Below are 17,601 nucleotides of genomic sequence, written 5' to 3' on the forward strand. Positions count from 1 at the left end.
TATTAATATATTTAGTTAGTAAATAACCCCCGCCGTTTTAATTATTAATTTAATTTTAAATAGGCCTAGATATTTATTAACTAACTTCTAACTAGGGCACTATTTTTTAATATTCTTTTTTAATAATAATACTTAGTTACTTATTTTATATAATATATTTATCTTAGTTTTATTAGCTTATTATTTATATATTTTATATACTTTTTATATAAGGGGTTATAGAGCTTTTTAATTAACCTATAATTAGGTTATATACTCTTTAGCTAAAATATTCTATATACTATTTTAAGTCCCTATTAAAATTAATATAAAGTAAGTAAATAAAAACCTAAATAGGGCCTTAATAAGCACTTTATAAATTATTAAGTACTAAATATTATTATATATAAACTTAGCTAAGTAAAAACGTTATATTTAATCTAATTAGTCCTAAGTATAAAAATAATAAAAGTACTACTCTAAGTATTAGTTTTACTATTCTATTTAACTATCCGTTTATAAGTAGAACGTAATATTAAAATACCTCTTTATTATTAAAAAATAATAAAAATAAGTCTAAAACTTATTTATAAATAATAAGCTCTTATTAAAAACGATTCTTTTAGGTATTCTAAATTTTATAAAAATCCTCGTAAATAAGAAGTTTATAAATCCCTAAGCTATAAAAGTCGTCCTCGTAATAATATAAATACTATATTTTATAAATCGGTTTATTATAATAAATACTACGTTATAGGGGCGCCTCTTAATTAGTATAGTTAATATAAATAAGTTTATAATAAAATTTAGTAATATCTTTTATTATAGCCTAACCGGAGTAAATAGGGAGTATAATAAGCTATATAATTTATAATAATAAAGCTTTATTTACTAATATATTATATAAGTATTAATATAACTTTTTATATCCCTACTTATTCTATCCTAATAATAATAACGTTTTAATAATACTATTATTTATTTTATATTATAATATCTTATTATAAATATATTATATTATATTTTAATAACTTCTCTCTTTAACCCCTTATATAATAATATATAAATATAATTACTATAATATAATAGCCCTCTTAAGTTATATACTTAGCTCTATTATTACTTTTTTTTAACTAAATAAGGCCGTTAGTTCTTTTTAGTTTATTATTTATTCTTTATAAAAACGTCTTTTTATTAAATAGTTTATAGTTAATTTATTATTAATAACCTCTTTTTATTAAATATTATTTTAAATACTCTTATTATATTAAAATCCTATGAAACGAGTAATTTATAATTTATAATTTTAATAATAAGCTTAAGTAGCTCCCTAAGTATTATATTATAACTTTAATACCCTAGGTTTATAGCCCCGTTATACTTCTTAAAATACTTTTTAAAGCTTTTTTAAGTTAAAGCTCTTAACTTCTTTTATTTATTTCTTTATATTATTACTAATTCTATTTTTAAAATACTTATTATCCCTTCTACTTAAGAGCTATTTTTATAGCTCGTTTTTATATATTTTATTATTATAATTCTAAAGGGCTCCTATATATTTTTAATATTATATAAGTCTTTTTTTATTTTTAATAATAGCTCCTCTATTTTATTATTATTATTATTTTTATTATAATTAAGTTTTTATAATAATCTATTTACTAGGTTTTTAATACCTAGCTTAAACTTAATTTTAATATTAAATACTATAAGTTCGTTTAATTAGTATAATTATTTTTTATTTAGCCTCTTTTTAATATTTAAAAACTATAAGTTAAAATAGTTTATAAATACTATAACCTAATCTTAATTATAAATAAAGTAGTATTACTAATTTTTTAATATATTTATAATAACTAATAGCTCCGCATTTTTTATACTATAATAGCTCTCTATATTTATTAATTTCTTTAACTTATAAATAATTAAGTACTAATTATTTTTAAATAATTATATAATTACTAAGCTAATAGCTCGAGCTAAAGCGTCTATTTATAATTACGTAAATAGAGTAAGGTTAAAATATTATAATATTAGTATATTAGTAAATATTATTAATAACTTCTTAAATAACTTTATAGTAAGTATTAATAGCTTTAATTCCCCTAGCTTTACTTTTTTTAATAAGTTTATTAAAAGTATAGTTATTTTCATATAATTATTAATAAATTTATAATAAAACCCTATAAATTTAAAGAATGTTTATATATTTTTAACGCTCTTTAGAAATAATCAATTTATTATAGTTTTAATATATATAAGTTCTATTTTTATATTTTTATTAAATATAATATACCCTAAAAATCTTATATATAATATATAAAACTCGTATTTACTACTATTTAAATATAAGTTTTATTACTATAGCTTTTATAGTACGTTATGTACGTACTTTTTATATATTACGTAGTCGTTACTATATATTAAAATATTATCTAAATATATAATATAAATAGTATTAACTAGGCCGCTTAGAACGTTATTAATATATACTTAGAAAGTTATAAATACGTTAATTAGTTTAAAAAGTATAACTAAGTACTTAAACTACCCGTATTTAGTATAAAAAGCCGTCTTCTATTTATTACCCTTAGTTATATATATATAGTAATATACGTTTTTAAAATCTAGCTTTATAAAAATAGAGGTATTAAATAATCTATTTAATATCTCTCTAATTAATAGTAATAGCGTTTTATTTTTTTATATAATTTTATTAATTACTCTATAATTAATATAAAGTTATAGCTCTCCTCTTTTTTTAAATATAAAAAAAATAAGTACGCTAGCCGGGCTTATAAAAGGGTATATCCAGCCCCTAGCCTCTACTTTTATTAAATAGTTTCGTAAAATCTCGAGCTTATAATTTAATAATAAGTAAATAAGTCCTTATAAAATAAGTATAACGTCGTTTAGTTTAATATAGTAATCGTATAATACTCTATTTAGTAATAAAATAGCCTTTTTTTTTAAAAATAAGTTATTAAAGTCCTAATATTATAGCTTTTAATCCTTAGCTATATTTATTAATATTACGTCGCTATTTATAACTAGGTTAATTATAATATATATAAGTATTACTAAAACTAAGTCGTTTAGTAACCCCTTTCTTAGGGTATTTGAATAAATATATTATTTATAAATTAAATACTATTACTTCTTTTATTTCTAACTAATTAGTAAGTTAATATTCTCTAGCTAAGAGAAACTAAAAATAAGTATAAGTATTATAATATTAATTATTATAAAGCGATATAGCTATATTTTTATTATGTTATTATTATTAATAATTCGAAGTTATAAATAATAGCTCCTTAGCGTCTCTATTTATTTACCCTTAATATTTATTAATTATAATAATAAGTAAATTTATAAATTAATATTAAAATTATTAAATAGCCTAATACTAACTACGTTCTTTTTTATTCTTAAATTAATAAGGGCGCTTAGCTTTTTTTATATACTATTTAAATATATATAAGTTAAGATATTTAAGTATTACCCTTATTAATTACTAATTACTCTTTTTATTAAAATAGTATTTAAGTTTATTATTAGTTTATACTACTTAGTTAGAGCAAGGTCTAATTAATAATTAATAGCTTTATACCCTTTTTAATTATATTTATAATATATAACGCTAAAGTAGTTATTAATAAAGTACTTAGTTTTATTATAATTATAATACTACTAATACTACTCTTATAATTATAAATAATCCTTTATAATATAATTAGTTTTTTTATAATTATAATATATAGTATCCTTATTAAGTAAGTTATAATATATTCTTTACGTAATTAGCTTATTAATACCCTTATATTTCCTTATTAACTTATTTAAGTTTAAGTTAAAATATTACTTAGGGGACGTTTATAAGCTCCCTATTAATAATAAAAATTACTTAATACGTTTTATTAATAATACTAATTATAAGCGAGTTTATAAAAGTTTTATTTATAATACTATTATAAAGCGTAGTTTAGGCCGTAGCTTACCTATGTGGTGGTTTTTTTTCTGGCTTTATAGGTACAAAAGATCGACTTTAATGGGATTACGCTTTTAAGGGAAATTATACGATATAGTATATTTTTTAACTATATAATATGCGTAATATATCCTAAGTACGCGCTTAACGTAATATAGTAATTTCGATATGAAAACTGCTATTTAATTTGGGATGGGTAAGCTGCCCTCTTTGGCTGCTTGCTAACGATAGGCTGAGCGATATACTTACGCGGCGGCGCCGGCTGGAAAGGTTAATAGTAGAGGTTGGCTGTAATAGTTAGTTGTAATAGTTGGCCGTAATAGTCGGCCGTAATAGTCGGCCGTAATAGTTAGAGGCGGCCTTCTTTAATTGTAGAGGTTCTGAACTTTGATAGTAACGTAGAGGTTTTTAGAGAAAGGGCTAAATAGGCTAATATTTATTACTCTTCGTATTAGAGCTCGCAAAGATTTTTTTTATCCTTATCGTTTTTAATATCGCCTAAAGCTGCTCTCTATTTAAACTAAACAAATCTACTAAACAAATCTACTAAACAAATCCACTAAATAAATCTACTAAATAAATCTACTAAATAAACTTATTAATACACAAACTACTACTTGGATAGCTAGTTAGATAACTAGTTAAGAGGTTGGCTAGTTAAAATACTACCTCGATAAGAACCTACTCTACTCCTAGCATATAGTTAGCAATTAGTGGGCTAGAACTCTCTTACCTAAAGATGCCCGTTGATAAGTCTGCCCCTCTCGGGCTGGGCGCCCTCTTCGGCCAGCTCGACGCTGTGGCCATCGTGGCTAACGTGGGTACGCCTAAGAAGTGGCGAAGTACCTTCTGGGGGTGCGGAATTCGGCTGGGTAATATTATAGGCGCCGTGGATAGCCGGGCCGGTATGGATACTAGGATCTAGTATATCGATGCTAGCCTGGCTATAATGGCCACGATAGACGGGCTGGAGGTATATAAGGTTAGGGTAATAAGCCGGCGCCTTAGACGGCTCTTATGGGACCCCCTGGGTAACGATAATACTTATATAAAAGAATAGATTATGCTGGACCTGGCTGCCTACGCGGGCTGGCATTAGGAGGTCCTGTGCGCGTTGGAGTGGGTGAAGCTCGCCCTGTAGGCGGCTGGAACTTGGGAGGACTTTACGCGGCGGAAGGTTGGGAGTTGATAAAAGGGAGATAATGGTTGAGTTAGTTGACTGCTGTTTTAATTAGTAGTTAGGTATGGAGCGTAATATACCTAGTTTTCCTTAATACGTAATACACGGTACGGCCCCGGCGGATTGCTCCGTCGGGGGGGTAGCTTACTTATTAATATTAAGATCTTTTATTTTTTTATTAAAATATATTTTAGTTCTATTTTAAGCTTATTAATATAACTAATAAACTTATTAACCCTCTTTTTTTAACTTTACGAAGTATTATTTAAATATATATTTATTATTATCTTTTAATTAATAAGATTAAATAGGTTATTTTATAAAAAGGTCTTTAGTTTTTTTTATATAACTTAGTTTATTATAAACCTAAGGACCTTTTTATAATTAAAAATATAATATATTTAAGAAGTTTTTATACTACTACTTAAGTAATTAACTATATATATTATTTTATTATAGTCTATTCTTATTTATTAAGCTTATAAATCGAAGTAATAATAATAATTAAATAAGAAGCTCTATAAGTCCTATATTAATTTATTAATATATAATAAGTTAAAAAGGGATAGTAATTTAAATATAAACGTTCTACTTATAATACTTACTTAAGTTAAAAAAGAGTTAATAAATAGAGGTTTAAGTAATATAAACTCGTTATTTTATTATTATTTAAGTAGCGCTTTAAATACGATTTTATTTATTAAACTATTTTTAATCTAGAGGTTTACGTTTTTATTTATATTAAAATTAATATCCGAGGTTATTATAATTAAAATTATAACTCTTAGTATAAGGGTTAAGCTACTTAAGGAGCTTTATAAGCGTTCTAAATTTACTTATTTTTTATATAAATACTCTTTATATATTATTATAAAGATTTTTTTTTTAATTATTATTCTTATTTTTATAGTTCTATTAGTTTATTATTAATTATTTAGTTTAAATATAAGCGAGCGAGGGTAAGAGGTTTATTATTTTATTTAAAATTCGTTAACATTTTTAATAATACGGTCCCTTTATATTATTATTATATAGTTCGTCCTATTATACTCTATTCTTATATTATTTATTAAAAAAAAGGTAATTCTAAGGGATTTAATAAAAATAAGTTATCCTTTTTTTATTATTATAATACTAATTATACTCTCTCGTTATATTTCGTTTTTATAAGTATTTTAAGTTTTTAATTTAGTCCCCTTTATAAATAAAAATTTTAAATTATTAATAAGTATATAATATAAAAAAAAAGCTTATAAAAACTAATTATTATTAAGGTTTAAAAAATAAATTATTAAAATCTATTCTTTTTTTAAAGCGTATTATTAGTATTTTATATATACTTAAGCTACTCCTTTATTACTTAGTCCCCCTCTTTATGCCCCTTAAGCTATCCCTAAACCGATGGGGTCTAACTGGCAAGGCCTGATAACTATATAGGCGATTCACGTACGACTACTTACTTGAAATAAGAATCGTCATCGTACTCAAGATCTTGAGCGTTTTGCATCGCCCCTCGCTAGATTTCTCCAAGATAGCACGCAGACCCTGACTGCCATTGTAATGAAGGTTCATCCAGAGCTTGAGTTGATTGTGAATCTGCCGAATATCATGCTGCTGGATACAGAAGTCTGACTCTGGCTCGCAAGGCAAGGTGTTCGTAGTGTCTTTCAAGATAGCGATAATTTGTGCCGTAAACAATGTCACCTGAAGTGGTCCTCTAGGGCCTTCCCCTAAGCACGTTAAGTCTTTTCTTGTGCTTATTTTCACCTTATTTTGTGGCTCCATCTTTTCGGTTGGCAATGTGAGAGGGTTACGCAGATCGAAAGAGCTGAAGAACAGGAGAACGATGTATCAGAGCAGATTAAGTATGTTTGAACAGGTCCACCGGCATCCTTTGTTCAGGACTCCTGATATATCTGCCGATAAGTCAACTTCAAATCACAGGCCCGTTGTTCATGTATCTTTGTTCAGCCGTATAACCTGCCTTGGTATGCTTCGTTAGCCCGCAGCGTCATATACCGAAACAGAGAACAAAGCCTTAGTCTATGACCTTGTTCATTCATTCACCGTGAACGTATATGGAAAATAATAGAAATTTATCGATAGACGAGCAGATGTAAGGCCCCAGATCTTCCAGAGACTCTAGCACAGCAGAGACCGCTATTATCGTGCGCAGGAAGATGCAGGATAGTATACCTAGACCACACTGCTTTCTTGTATCGTGAAGTCATGTTACCATTTGGTTCTGGGGCATTAAAGTGATTGAGAAAGTTACGCAGAGGAACACGATATAAGTAGTGAGATAAGAGCATCGGGAACTTGAAGTTTGTAGTATCATGGATCCTAGGCATTCTGCTTTTACTTGATTCTACGGAGAATCAAGTCAGCTCAGGCTCAGAAACATTCATATTACGACATTGAAATGGCGAAGTAGCATATCCCGGCTCTCGTCTACATGCGTACTACCCTACAGCCCACCTCAACTTTTGTGCAAGCAACATCTCTTGTTTGGTGCAGCAACGAGTAGACAGAGTGTGTGTTCATAGTATAATTTGGGCAAAAGCCGAGCTGGTTCTTTGGTATCAGTGTCTCGCCTCACTTCAAATTACTAGAAGAAAATCCTCCAACTGCTATAGCAGCAGTTACCACTCATCTCTCTTCACTCCCTCCTTCTAAACATTAGTCCCTTGACTTCTAGAAAATATCATAATTTGGAGGACGTATCATTGCATTGATCAATCTTTGAAACGGCTCCTATTCCCCCTCCCATGTGATGTAGACGGATTGAAGCTCCCGCTCTCAGCCGCGTATATCTGGCGGGCAAATTCGACGTTGAAACCCCGGCAAAGTGTCTCTTGAACGAGACACAGATTAGTTATCGGGCAGCTTCAACTTCAATTTCATTTGATCATGGGGAAAGGTTTCCTCAGACCATGGACGACCCCTGAAGTCAGGGCGATTAGAAAGAATACTCTTCATACTGACGTAGAATTCTTGGGTCGAGATGCTGCGAGAATATTAATTTAGTAAACAACAGCGTGTTAACGGAGAGGACATGAAATTTGTGCCTTACATATCAAATTCATAATTTTGCAGTAGATGGAGAAACTCGTCTTCAAAATTAGGCCCCTGGCGCATAACTTCCCCAAGATAGTCTGCGACTTCTTCAAGAGTGACTGGCCCTTCTCGTGTCATCTCAAAGATTTGGGTATCATCTGGATGAGTAGGAGGACACTCTACAACCATGATCCCTGCGGCTGAGTTGATTTCCTCGGCATCACTACCAGCAACTTTATCTTGCTGACTGGTGTTCGATGGCTGGCTTTCTGTGTCCGAATCAGGGTTTGAAGGGAGAGCCGCAAGAGAGATCTCTTCAAGATGACCTCCGAGGTGACTTAGAATAGCAGTCTTGCCACAACCGGTGTCTTTCCGGCATAGCGGACACTCGGATTCTTTCCACTCGGGCCCAAAGTGGTCGAGAGCGAGGTGTGAGACCCAATCTTCACGAGTGCCGAAGACACCCAGATGCCCACACGAGGGTTCTAGGCATTGCCAAGGCATCAAGTCGTTGTACAAGTGCCGTTTCCATGCAGACTTATTTTCCACAGCAGTCGCTCTACCGCACGCCATGCAGAGAAACCCACCCCTGGAGCTCCTGGGTAGAGGCGGCAAGCGTACTGAGGTCCCTTCACCGCCGTGGTATGACATGATTGTCTCGGCGTAAGATGAAGGAATAGATGATCCAAGGCCTGAATCTGTGAACTTAGAGCTCGTAGGTTCCAAACCCTTGATCTCACTCGGATGCATCAGCCGAGGTCCCTTTGGATCCTCACACCATGCCCAAAAATTCTTGTCCCTTTGCTCTTTGCCTCTCAAGAATCGCTCATAATTGGCCTTCCCGAGACTGGTGACGAGCTCCTCATTCGCTTTGGGAAATTGCTTGCCTATGAGTTGTCTGTAAGGTTCGTGCGGTTTCCACTTGTGCCAAGACGAGTCAAGGGGTTGCCTCGCGTGTTCAATATCAAAGATGGGTTCAGAGAATAAGCTATCGAGGTCCATCAAACTTCTGGTGTCTGCTTCAAGATCTGCGGTAATTTGCGCGATATCGTCATCATCATACTCTGATGATCCAGTCGAAGATTCACTCTTTAAAAGGTCGTCTTCGGCTTCTTGTATCAGTTGCCGTAAGTTTTCCACCTTGTTCGTAAAGCTTTCTGAAAGTTGTGTCTTTCCTAAAAGGCCTGTCGCCCAAGTTGATGCTACGAGCCCTAAATGTTGGACAACGACAATTAGCTTCGGTGCAACTTCGATTTGAAATATTACTCGGCGAACTTCAGACTTACTTTCAGTGAGAGTCGACCCTATACTGCATAGAATCTCAAGCGTTGCACCTCGTAACCGACAAGATCGATCGAAGATTTCATCGGAGGCTGCGCTGGAAATCCCATATCCGTCTGACCAGAGCTGAAGTCTGTCGGAGCTTCTTCTAAGACTAACAGAGTATGATCGTGATTCTGAAATTCCATTAAATCTGTCGATCAGATATTTGTTGATGTCCTGAAACACGGCGACCGTTCCTTCAGTCAGGCGTGCAACAAGGCTAGCACCCACATGTGGTGTTTCTCCGGCCGCCGCATTTAGGAACAACCGGATGAGATAGCTCGTGTCAACGTTTCCTTCTTTCTTGAGATTCAAAGAATCCATTTTCTTCATCGACAGACGTGGTTGTGGATAAGGCAGTGACGGCGAAAGTGCGAGCGGGGTAACAACATGTTCCAACATAATCGCCAGCCTGCCTCCTTGAGGCGCAATGGTGCTTTAACCAATGAGCTGACGCCTTTTGCCGCCTGTTATGCCAGACCTGGTGTCAACAGCCTGATCTTTGCATTTTGAGGTGGTAGAAAAGAACACATTCCTAGGATAGAGTCATGAACTGGAAGATCTGAAACGGATGTGCAAATGGATCCATTCTCTCTGACTTTGGGCCTCTTGCCGTTGGTCGGCGGAGCAATCAAGGCATGCTCTGTTGTCCGCAAGAAATTCAAGACGTTTCGACACTACTCGAGAGAAGTCCGGCGCATCCAAAAGCAAGTTGACCGTCAACTGAACTTCTTTACGAATGAGATACACCTGCTGCTTAGACGAACTGTTGAGAATGAAGAGACGATCGCCTCAATGCTTGAGAATGAGAACACTCAACAATGGCATAGCTCTCAGATTGAGGAAGAGATGAGAAAAGCACTCGATAAGGATTATGATGTCTGCCAGGGCGTGATTGAAGACATCGTCGGCGCGGCGCAAAGCTTTCAGGACGACTTCCGCTGCTTCGACGGACTCACGGCAGAGTGCCGACAGGCAAGTGGAACATGGCATACGAGAATGATAGAAGAGAGAACTGACATGCCATCACAATTCTAGGGTGAAAGTCTCAAAGATGCTGTGCGTCGGCTTCGCGGACGGGTGAAAATCTCACTGGACGAATCCAGGTTCGAGAAACATATCCAAGATCTGCGAGCGTCCATCGACGACCTCAAACGTATCCGAGAGCAGAGGAGTGAGCTGAGACGGAATAAGAATGAGCTCATAGCAACGAAGCAACCTCCTGGGAAACTAAGCCAAGAATACGGGCATATCGGTCAAGTCAGGAGAGCGTCGAAAGCCTTCCACGAAGCCCTTGCCGAAGCTTGGTCTACCTCGAGTACTTCCACCGAGGTACTCGGCATGCGCCATACTGTTCGACTGTTTCTGGATACCACGGTCAAAGACGATGTTCAGATGCATGTTGCTATATCCTGCATGGGCCATGAGCTTACTGATAGGTGAGCGTTCCTAGTGCTTATACCTTCCGGGTAGTATGCTGAAGATCATAGAACGGTGGTACAGGAAAGACTTGCTAGAATTCTAGTGCGATCACAGATACGGACGTGGATTGCTGAAACCGACAACTCTACGTCAGGCGTACCTGATCCAGACGAAAGACCCCGGCAGAAACGAAGAAAGGTCCGCTTTTCGGAAGACGTGCGAGAAGAGGCCGGCAAAGAAGATGATGAGTTTGACGCAACGAGGGGCGTGAACCATCGCCAGGGCTCATCAGTCAACTTGTGCTCAAAGGGTCTATGCCCAGCCTTGAATAGCGTCTTCAACTTTGCCTCAGAAGGGGTTTGTAGCGATCAATGCCTAGGGTACATTGACAGCTCATCGCAAGATCCATTCCGGCATTCGATTTACCCTGGATCTGTGGACAATCACAACCACATCATGACCACATCTCAAGCTCTGATGTCAATGAACGACGTGTTGATGACTCCTGCCGAGACCACGCTTTCCATTATCGACCAACTAAAGCTGGCTCGTGACATGGTGAGCGCGGTTCTCAAATTTTACTCCACGCCGTGGCTGAGAGAGTACTTCACCCTACGGGACCTCTCCTTCTTTCAGATGAGCGGGGACTTTTCGAGGTGCCTTCGGACCCTCCATCTAGGCTTCGACTTTGTCCAGTCATCCGCTGCAAGCCTACCACGAAGCATGGAGGGAATAGAGGCGACGGCCGTGCAGGACAGCAGCGACGGCAGCCCTAACGAAGTAGAGAGCGCTGCCGAGCGCGCAAAGTTGGAGTACGGTATACGCAACCTGACGCTTTGGAGTCTCGGTATCACTCTGCTTCAGATCGGACGGTGGTCTAGCCTAGAGGCCCCGGAAGACGTTCTCAGCGTTCGGAGGCTGTCGCGGCAGGTCCCTACTTTGGGTCCGAAGTACAGGGACCTCACCAGGAAATGTCTGGAGTGTGACTTTGGATTCGGTGACGACTTGTTGAAGCCGCGCTTGCAGCAGGCTGTATACGAGAGCGTGGTTTGCGAGTTGAGCGATATGATCAAGACACTGGATGTCAGCGATGATTGAAGATGTTGGACAGCTTCCTGAGGGAATTGACGTTTGGGCTGCGACCGGGTAGGACAAGTCATACCCGCAGTCCACAACCTTCAAGACCACGGGAAGACGTCATTACATTGTTTCACGGTATTGTTGTCTTCCTCAACCTCAAGAAATGTTCAGGAATGTTTCTTGATGACGTCGCGTCCTCCCTTCCCATGAAGCTGCTTTGCAGAGACCACCAGGTCCGGTGATGAAAAGATTCGAGTCAATATGGAAGTTATGACTTGACAAACTCTTGTTCTCCCAAGGGCCTCCAAAGTACCCATAAGAGACTAAAAGAGGACTAAGCTGTCTCGAGGTGAGATCTCCCCAACAAGCCGGTCCTCGAAGTTGAACCTATCTCGCGCAGTACAACTTTCGTTCGCACCGTGAGCGGTCCACAGGGTCCCGGGAGACTTCTATTCTTTGATGACATGGCTCAAGTTCCCAGCTATTCTGAACTCATAAGACACAGACCCATTCACAAGCGCATCGTAATATATTCTCTTTCCATCCTCCACGTAGGCTATGCGACGATCCTTCCGAGACGGGAGCCGAAAAGAGTGTCCGTCAAGTAAACAAATACGTGGCAACAGTAGGCACATGATGTGAAAACAAAACGGGAACATACCAATAGCTACTACTACGAACTCTGCTACCTTCAGTCCTTTGCGAGAAGTCTTTACTTTCGGCGTCCGAGGCACCTCCGAAAGAATGACACCGGATGCTGCTTTTCCCCGACCGTGTCGGCGGGCAGAATCGTTTTCAACTTCCACAACCCCTCCAAATAGTCAATATCCCTGACTATACTTTCATAGATTTGACCAAACTCATTCAGTACCGCCTTGACCCAGACCTCCTTCCACTCGCTGCCTTGCTTCTCTATCAACTTTGCAATAACCTGGTTGACAGTGTCATCCAGCGCAGTGTCATTCAGTGTAATCCAATGCTTCACGGCTGGGTCGTCTGCAAGTTCCGTAATCTTAGGACGGACATCTTCGTTCGTCACAGTCCAGTGTAGCGGTACCAAAGCTCCGCAGTCTGGATCGCAGTAGGCACCTTTGGTCCTGTCCATCTCTTCACGCAGTTCCCTGACCTTGGTGATGAGATAGTCATAAGGCCTCTGCTGTGCCCACACAGCCCAAAGTGACGGATCCGCGAGTCCTATGTATGAGGATGAGATGGTAAGCTTCATGTTCTTTTCGAGTCAATAGGCAACTCCTGGAGTGTTCCGGCAGCTGCATGACCACTTACTCGAACAAAGAACTCTTGCAATGCTGTTCAATTTCCGAAGCGTAAGGCATCGCAGCTTTTTATATATCTCTAAATAGCTATCCCAGTATCCATTAGGAACCTTGTAGTCGTTCGACCATCTTTTGAGTCTTTTGTAAGCTTGTCCTAAGTCGTGCTCCTCATAGAAGAAGTCGAGTGTTCGACCGCGAAGATGGTAGTCAATTGTTTGGAAGACAATAAGCATTTTTTCCACCAAGGGTGCCACACGAACCGGTTCCATAAAGTTTTTCTCCGTCGTTGCTGCGCAATTGGTGTTGTTTGAAGTAAGCGCTTTGCTAGTACGCGGTGGCGCCATCTTTGGCAGCGCGAGAAGTTGATGAGGGTTAGGAAACAGCTGGGAAATTGCGAACAAGACCGAAATATATGTTCAAGTTTGTAAATGGACAGGTCTGCCGGGATTCTTTGTTTAAGCACCTCAGACTTTGTCCACCTCGATGATTCCTGAAATCGATATAACGCTGTTCATGAGTCTTTGTTGGTCTATATAACCTGCCATGGCTAACCTTGTCCACTTGGACGTGGTAAGGGGATGAACAGTCCCGTCGCTTCATTCTTCAAGAGAACAAAGGAGCCTCGAAATGAGAGATCGGTCATGCAAATGCCTGCGGACTAGAAGACGGCCCAGCCAAATCCTGGTCAGGGGTCATGTTGAAAATCAATCAAGCCTCTCCAAGTCGCGGAGATTTCAATCTTGGGAGCGCATAGTGGCACAAAATTAAGATGGAAGACGCGGCGTTGTTCTTACATTCATTCATCTATTCTCAATTCATAGGGCCGCACATAAGTCTATTGCTGGGAAGGTAGATTACAATGGAACTCCAAGTCCTAATCCAGCCCCGGCAACCACCCATGGGTATCCAACGAACTCAACCCCTCAAAATTCGGACTCGCCGTATCCTCAGACGACTGCCTCGGCGGTTGCGGCTGCGGTTGCGGCGGCGGCTGCATCCCGCCATTCCCGCTCGAAAACATAAACATCTGATCGCTCGCCGCCATCCCGCCTCCGCCTCCGCCGCCGGGCTGAGACGTGGCCATATTCCACGCTTCAAAGTTCTGGTGCCACTTTGCGCCGTCGTTGAGGAACCAGTCCTGGTCTAGGCCTTGGAAGACCTGGCCGGGGGATAGTTGCTGCTGTCGCGACGCGCTGCCGGGTCCGGCGCGGGGTGTCTGTGATGGGGCGAGGTTGTTGTTCATTGGTGTGAAACGTTGTTGCTGTTGGTATGTCGGTATTGACTGGGCGAGGCCGGCTTGGGACCAGCCGCCTAGAGAGTTGGGTCCTATGCCCATTCCGTTGTGAGATTGATGAGAGGGTGGTCTCGCGCCGCTGATCTGCGCAAGAGACGCGCTCGCCATGAGCAGATCCGTCGGACTAGGCGCCACATCCTGCTCGCCAGTCTGCGGTTGCGCAAACTGGTTAAGCGGGCTATACTGATCCGGCTTCCCCATCACCGGCGAAACGGGACCCTGCGTCGGCGAAGGCGACGACGCAACAGTGAGATTCGACCTCGGCGACGGCACGTCCGAGGTACTAAACGTGCCGTACGTCTCGTCCGTCCTCCGTAGCACGGCCTCGGCCTCCTCGGGCAATTCGACGTTCCATTTTCGCGCCAGCACGCTGATGATGCTTAGCGTGCGGCGCGCGCAGAGCCAGTCTTCGGCGATTTCCTCGAGGTGCTTCACGCCGTGGATGATGTCGCGCTTGGCTGTCTTCTCGGGGAGGTTGAGCATGTGAATCGTGCAGGCGCTGTGGACCATGTAGACGGCGATGTTGCAGATTTGCCGGAGGTTCCAATTTTTCTTGTAGAGGCGCATGAGTTTGGAGATTGCGCCGGCGTTGGCTGTGCAGATGCGGCGTGGGGAGACGTGAGATGGGAGGGGTGAGGCTGCGGGTGTATATTTCAGGAAAGGGCGGAAGAGGTGGATGTACTGGAGGTGGAAGAACATGCTGGGATAATGTTAGTATCGTGAGTTTGTTGAAGAGTGTGGTGGTGGGCTTACTGTACGAGGATTACGTTAGGGAGTTGTCCTTCCTTTGGTTCCAGTTCGTTTGGTAGTTCCTTTCGCCAGTCCTCCAGCCTCCGGTGAAGCTCGCTCAGCTTCTTGAGTTCCACCGATTTCCCACTCGAGCGGCCAATGTGACTTGGATGATAAAAGAATAAAAGTAAATCGCTGCTTATCTCACAAAGCTTCGAGAGTTGTAACCCCACGGCTCGCGTCCTCGACGGCTGACTGCACGTCTGATCGAACCCCGTATCCGTATAAGGCGCCCACAGTTCCGCATCCTCAGAGGGAAAGACGTCGTACTTGGGCACGTTGTACGAGTTCTTGGGTATCTGCGGGAGGCGACCCAGATAGTTCGACCACGCCTTATCGAAGAGGAAGCACCCCCAAAACGTCATTCGCCTTGCGTCGACGGCGTGCTCGCCGAGATTCTCCTTGTCATTAGACATGCCGCCGTCGTCAAAGTTGAGGCCAATATCCTGGGCCATGCGGAAAGCCATGCCCGAGTACACCCAGCCTTTCGCCTCCCGCCCGCAGCCGGCCTCCCGGACGGACATGAGCGCCAGAGCCTGGACGGTCGTGAGCTTGGGCCGTTCGTACTCGTCATTCTCGACAATCAAACGCTTCGCCTCGGCAAAGAAATGGTCGCCCTTTGTACGGCTGTCCCCCGGCGCCCCGTACGCTCCCGGCACACTGGTGAAGTGGCACCCGAGGGATAGCATGGCGTTGACTAGGAGTGGTGAGCAGTAGATGGTGCCTTTGTAGTTGAGACCGTGCTTCCCCTTGAAGAAGTCACGATAGAATAGTGTTTTTGATAGTGTCGTGAAGTATGTGTAGTGCCAGTTGAAGTACATGTTCATGAGGTGGGCGATGAGTTCCTTATCTTGCGTAACTCTCGTCCAGCTAGTGACGGGATCCTCATTGGTGAGATTCGCGTCGGATTCGGGCTCGTTTGTGTTGGCGTCGCCTGAGTCGCCGAGGTAGATGAGATGTGATGTGCCTCCGATGAAGCGTACTGAGCCGTTCTCGAGGCGTAGTTCGCCCATCTTGCGAGCGAGTTCCCTCTCACCCTCGATGGGCATGTCGATCGTGTAACCGTCGTCTCCATTGTCGTTATCCTCGGCTTCCTGAAGCATAGTCTCATGTTTCAAGATCTGCTCAGCGACAGTGTCAAGGCTGTCGCAGGTCCTGATCCTCTTCACAATGTCGGGGACCTCATCCTCGTTTGCGTTGAGAATGGCCTCGATGAGAATCTGCAGTGTCGAGTTGCGCGCCTTCATGCTATCGACCTTTTCCTTGTAGACGCCCTTGCGGCGGTGGTCCGAGTTTGGGTCATAGACGCACTCGGTGCCGTAAACGCTGGCGCACGCAGCGCAGCTGGGCACGGCTCCGTCGCATTTCGATTTCCTCCGGCGGCAGGCGATACATGCTGTGCTCACGCAGCGCCGCTTCTGTGACGCCGAATCGCCTCCTCTGCGCGACGACTTCTTCTTGGCCGCCGGTGGTTGTGGTTGTGGTGCGGACGAGGATGATGAAGAGGGCTGTTCCGGGGGATTGGTCAGGGAGCCGCCGGATGTGGACGACAAAAGGAGATCTTGATCGTCCATCTTTACAAGACACGTCTCTGGCTGCCGAGTTCCGAACTAATGAGATGACGTTGACGCACCGGAAGTGGTGAGGTGAGCGACCGGAGATGCTGAGTCCAACTTTGATGCGGTGCGCGGAGATGTGGAAATCAGATGGGGACAGCAAGTCCCCGGGAGACGGGGTGGATGCGACGGGCGGCAGCAAGCTGAAGTGACAGCCCAGGGCCCCCACCGGAGCAATAAGAATCAAGAGCTGCAAGACAGCGATACCCGATGCCGAAGGAGAGGGTACCGCAGGGACGGGAGCGAGAACCGTGGAGGGAGAGAGAGGGGTGTGGAGGGGTGGTTCGCGGGCTGCGGGCGTCTCTCCTCTCGGTCGATGTTGAAGGTACCCTGTCGTTGAGATAAAGAAGCGGCAGGCTATTGGGCGTGCAGAGCGTGCGAGTTGGCGCGACGCCTGATAACGAGCCAAGGGAGTCGATTATCGAGGCTTGGCCTTTGATGACGATATAATACTTAAAGACTGGTGGGCTGCCGCTATCTCATCAGTTTTGAAGCAGCTGTGCTCTTTGGACGATATTGCAGCCTCGAGTCAGCCTTGGGTTGGTTATCATAAGGGCGCTTATGAGTTGTCTGGTACACGGTCATCAGAACGTGAGATT

At 40.7% G+C, this 17,601-nt stretch overlaps 5 protein-coding genes across 5 annotated transcripts; 2 read left to right on the forward strand and 3 right to left on the reverse strand.

Annotated features, from left to right (window-relative positions):
• Nucleotides 1-4,706: 4,706 nt before the first annotated feature.
• CTAM01_09095 (uncharacterized protein) lies at nt 4,707-5,066 on the forward strand (the record flags this gene model as incomplete). Its single annotated transcript, XM_060525115.1, has 2 exons — nt 4,707-4,784; nt 5,028-5,066. The coding sequence occupies 2 exons, from the start codon at nt 4,707-4,709 to the stop codon at nt 5,064-5,066; spliced, it is 117 nt and encodes a 38-aa protein (XP_060380297.1).
• A 3,150-nt stretch (nt 5,067-8,216) lies between these two features.
• On the reverse strand, nt 8,217-9,851 carry CTAM01_09096 (uncharacterized protein; the record flags this gene model as incomplete). The annotated part of the gene is made up of 3 exons (XM_060525116.1): nt 8,217-8,530; nt 8,840-9,445; nt 9,572-9,851. The coding sequence occupies 3 exons, from the start codon at nt 9,849-9,851 to the stop codon at nt 8,217-8,219; spliced, it is 1,200 nt and encodes a 399-aa protein (XP_060380298.1).
• A 255-nt stretch (nt 9,852-10,106) lies between these two features.
• Nucleotides 10,107-12,047, forward strand: CTAM01_09097 (uncharacterized protein; the record flags this gene model as incomplete). The annotated part of the gene is made up of 3 exons (XM_060525117.1): nt 10,107-10,492; nt 10,634-10,966; nt 11,018-12,047. The coding sequence occupies 3 exons, from the start codon at nt 10,107-10,109 to the stop codon at nt 12,045-12,047; spliced, it is 1,749 nt and encodes a 582-aa protein (XP_060380299.1).
• Nucleotides 12,048-12,741: 694 nt separating this feature from the next.
• CTAM01_09098 (uncharacterized protein) lies at nt 12,742-13,254 on the reverse strand (the record flags this gene model as incomplete). Its single annotated transcript, XM_060525118.1, has 1 exon — nt 12,742-13,254. One exon carries the CDS (start codon nt 13,252-13,254, stop codon nt 12,742-12,744), a length of 513 nt encoding a protein of 170 aa, XP_060380300.1.
• Nucleotides 13,255-14,177: 923 nt separating this feature from the next.
• Nucleotides 14,178-16,960, reverse strand: CTAM01_09099 (fungal specific transcription factor; the record flags this gene model as incomplete). Its single annotated transcript, XM_060525119.1, has 2 exons — nt 14,178-15,297; nt 15,351-16,960. 2 exons carry the CDS (start codon nt 16,958-16,960, stop codon nt 14,178-14,180), a joined length of 2,730 nt encoding a protein of 909 aa, XP_060380301.1.
• Between the last annotated feature and the right edge of the window lie 641 nt (nt 16,961-17,601).

The sequence above is a fragment of the Colletotrichum tamarilloi genome, assembly GCF_030869305.1.
Source record: "Colletotrichum tamarilloi strain Tom-12 chromosome Unknown Scaffold_34.1, whole genome shotgun sequence".
In the NCBI taxonomy this organism is placed as follows: Eukaryota; Fungi; Ascomycota; class Sordariomycetes; order Glomerellales; family Glomerellaceae; genus Colletotrichum; species Colletotrichum tamarilloi.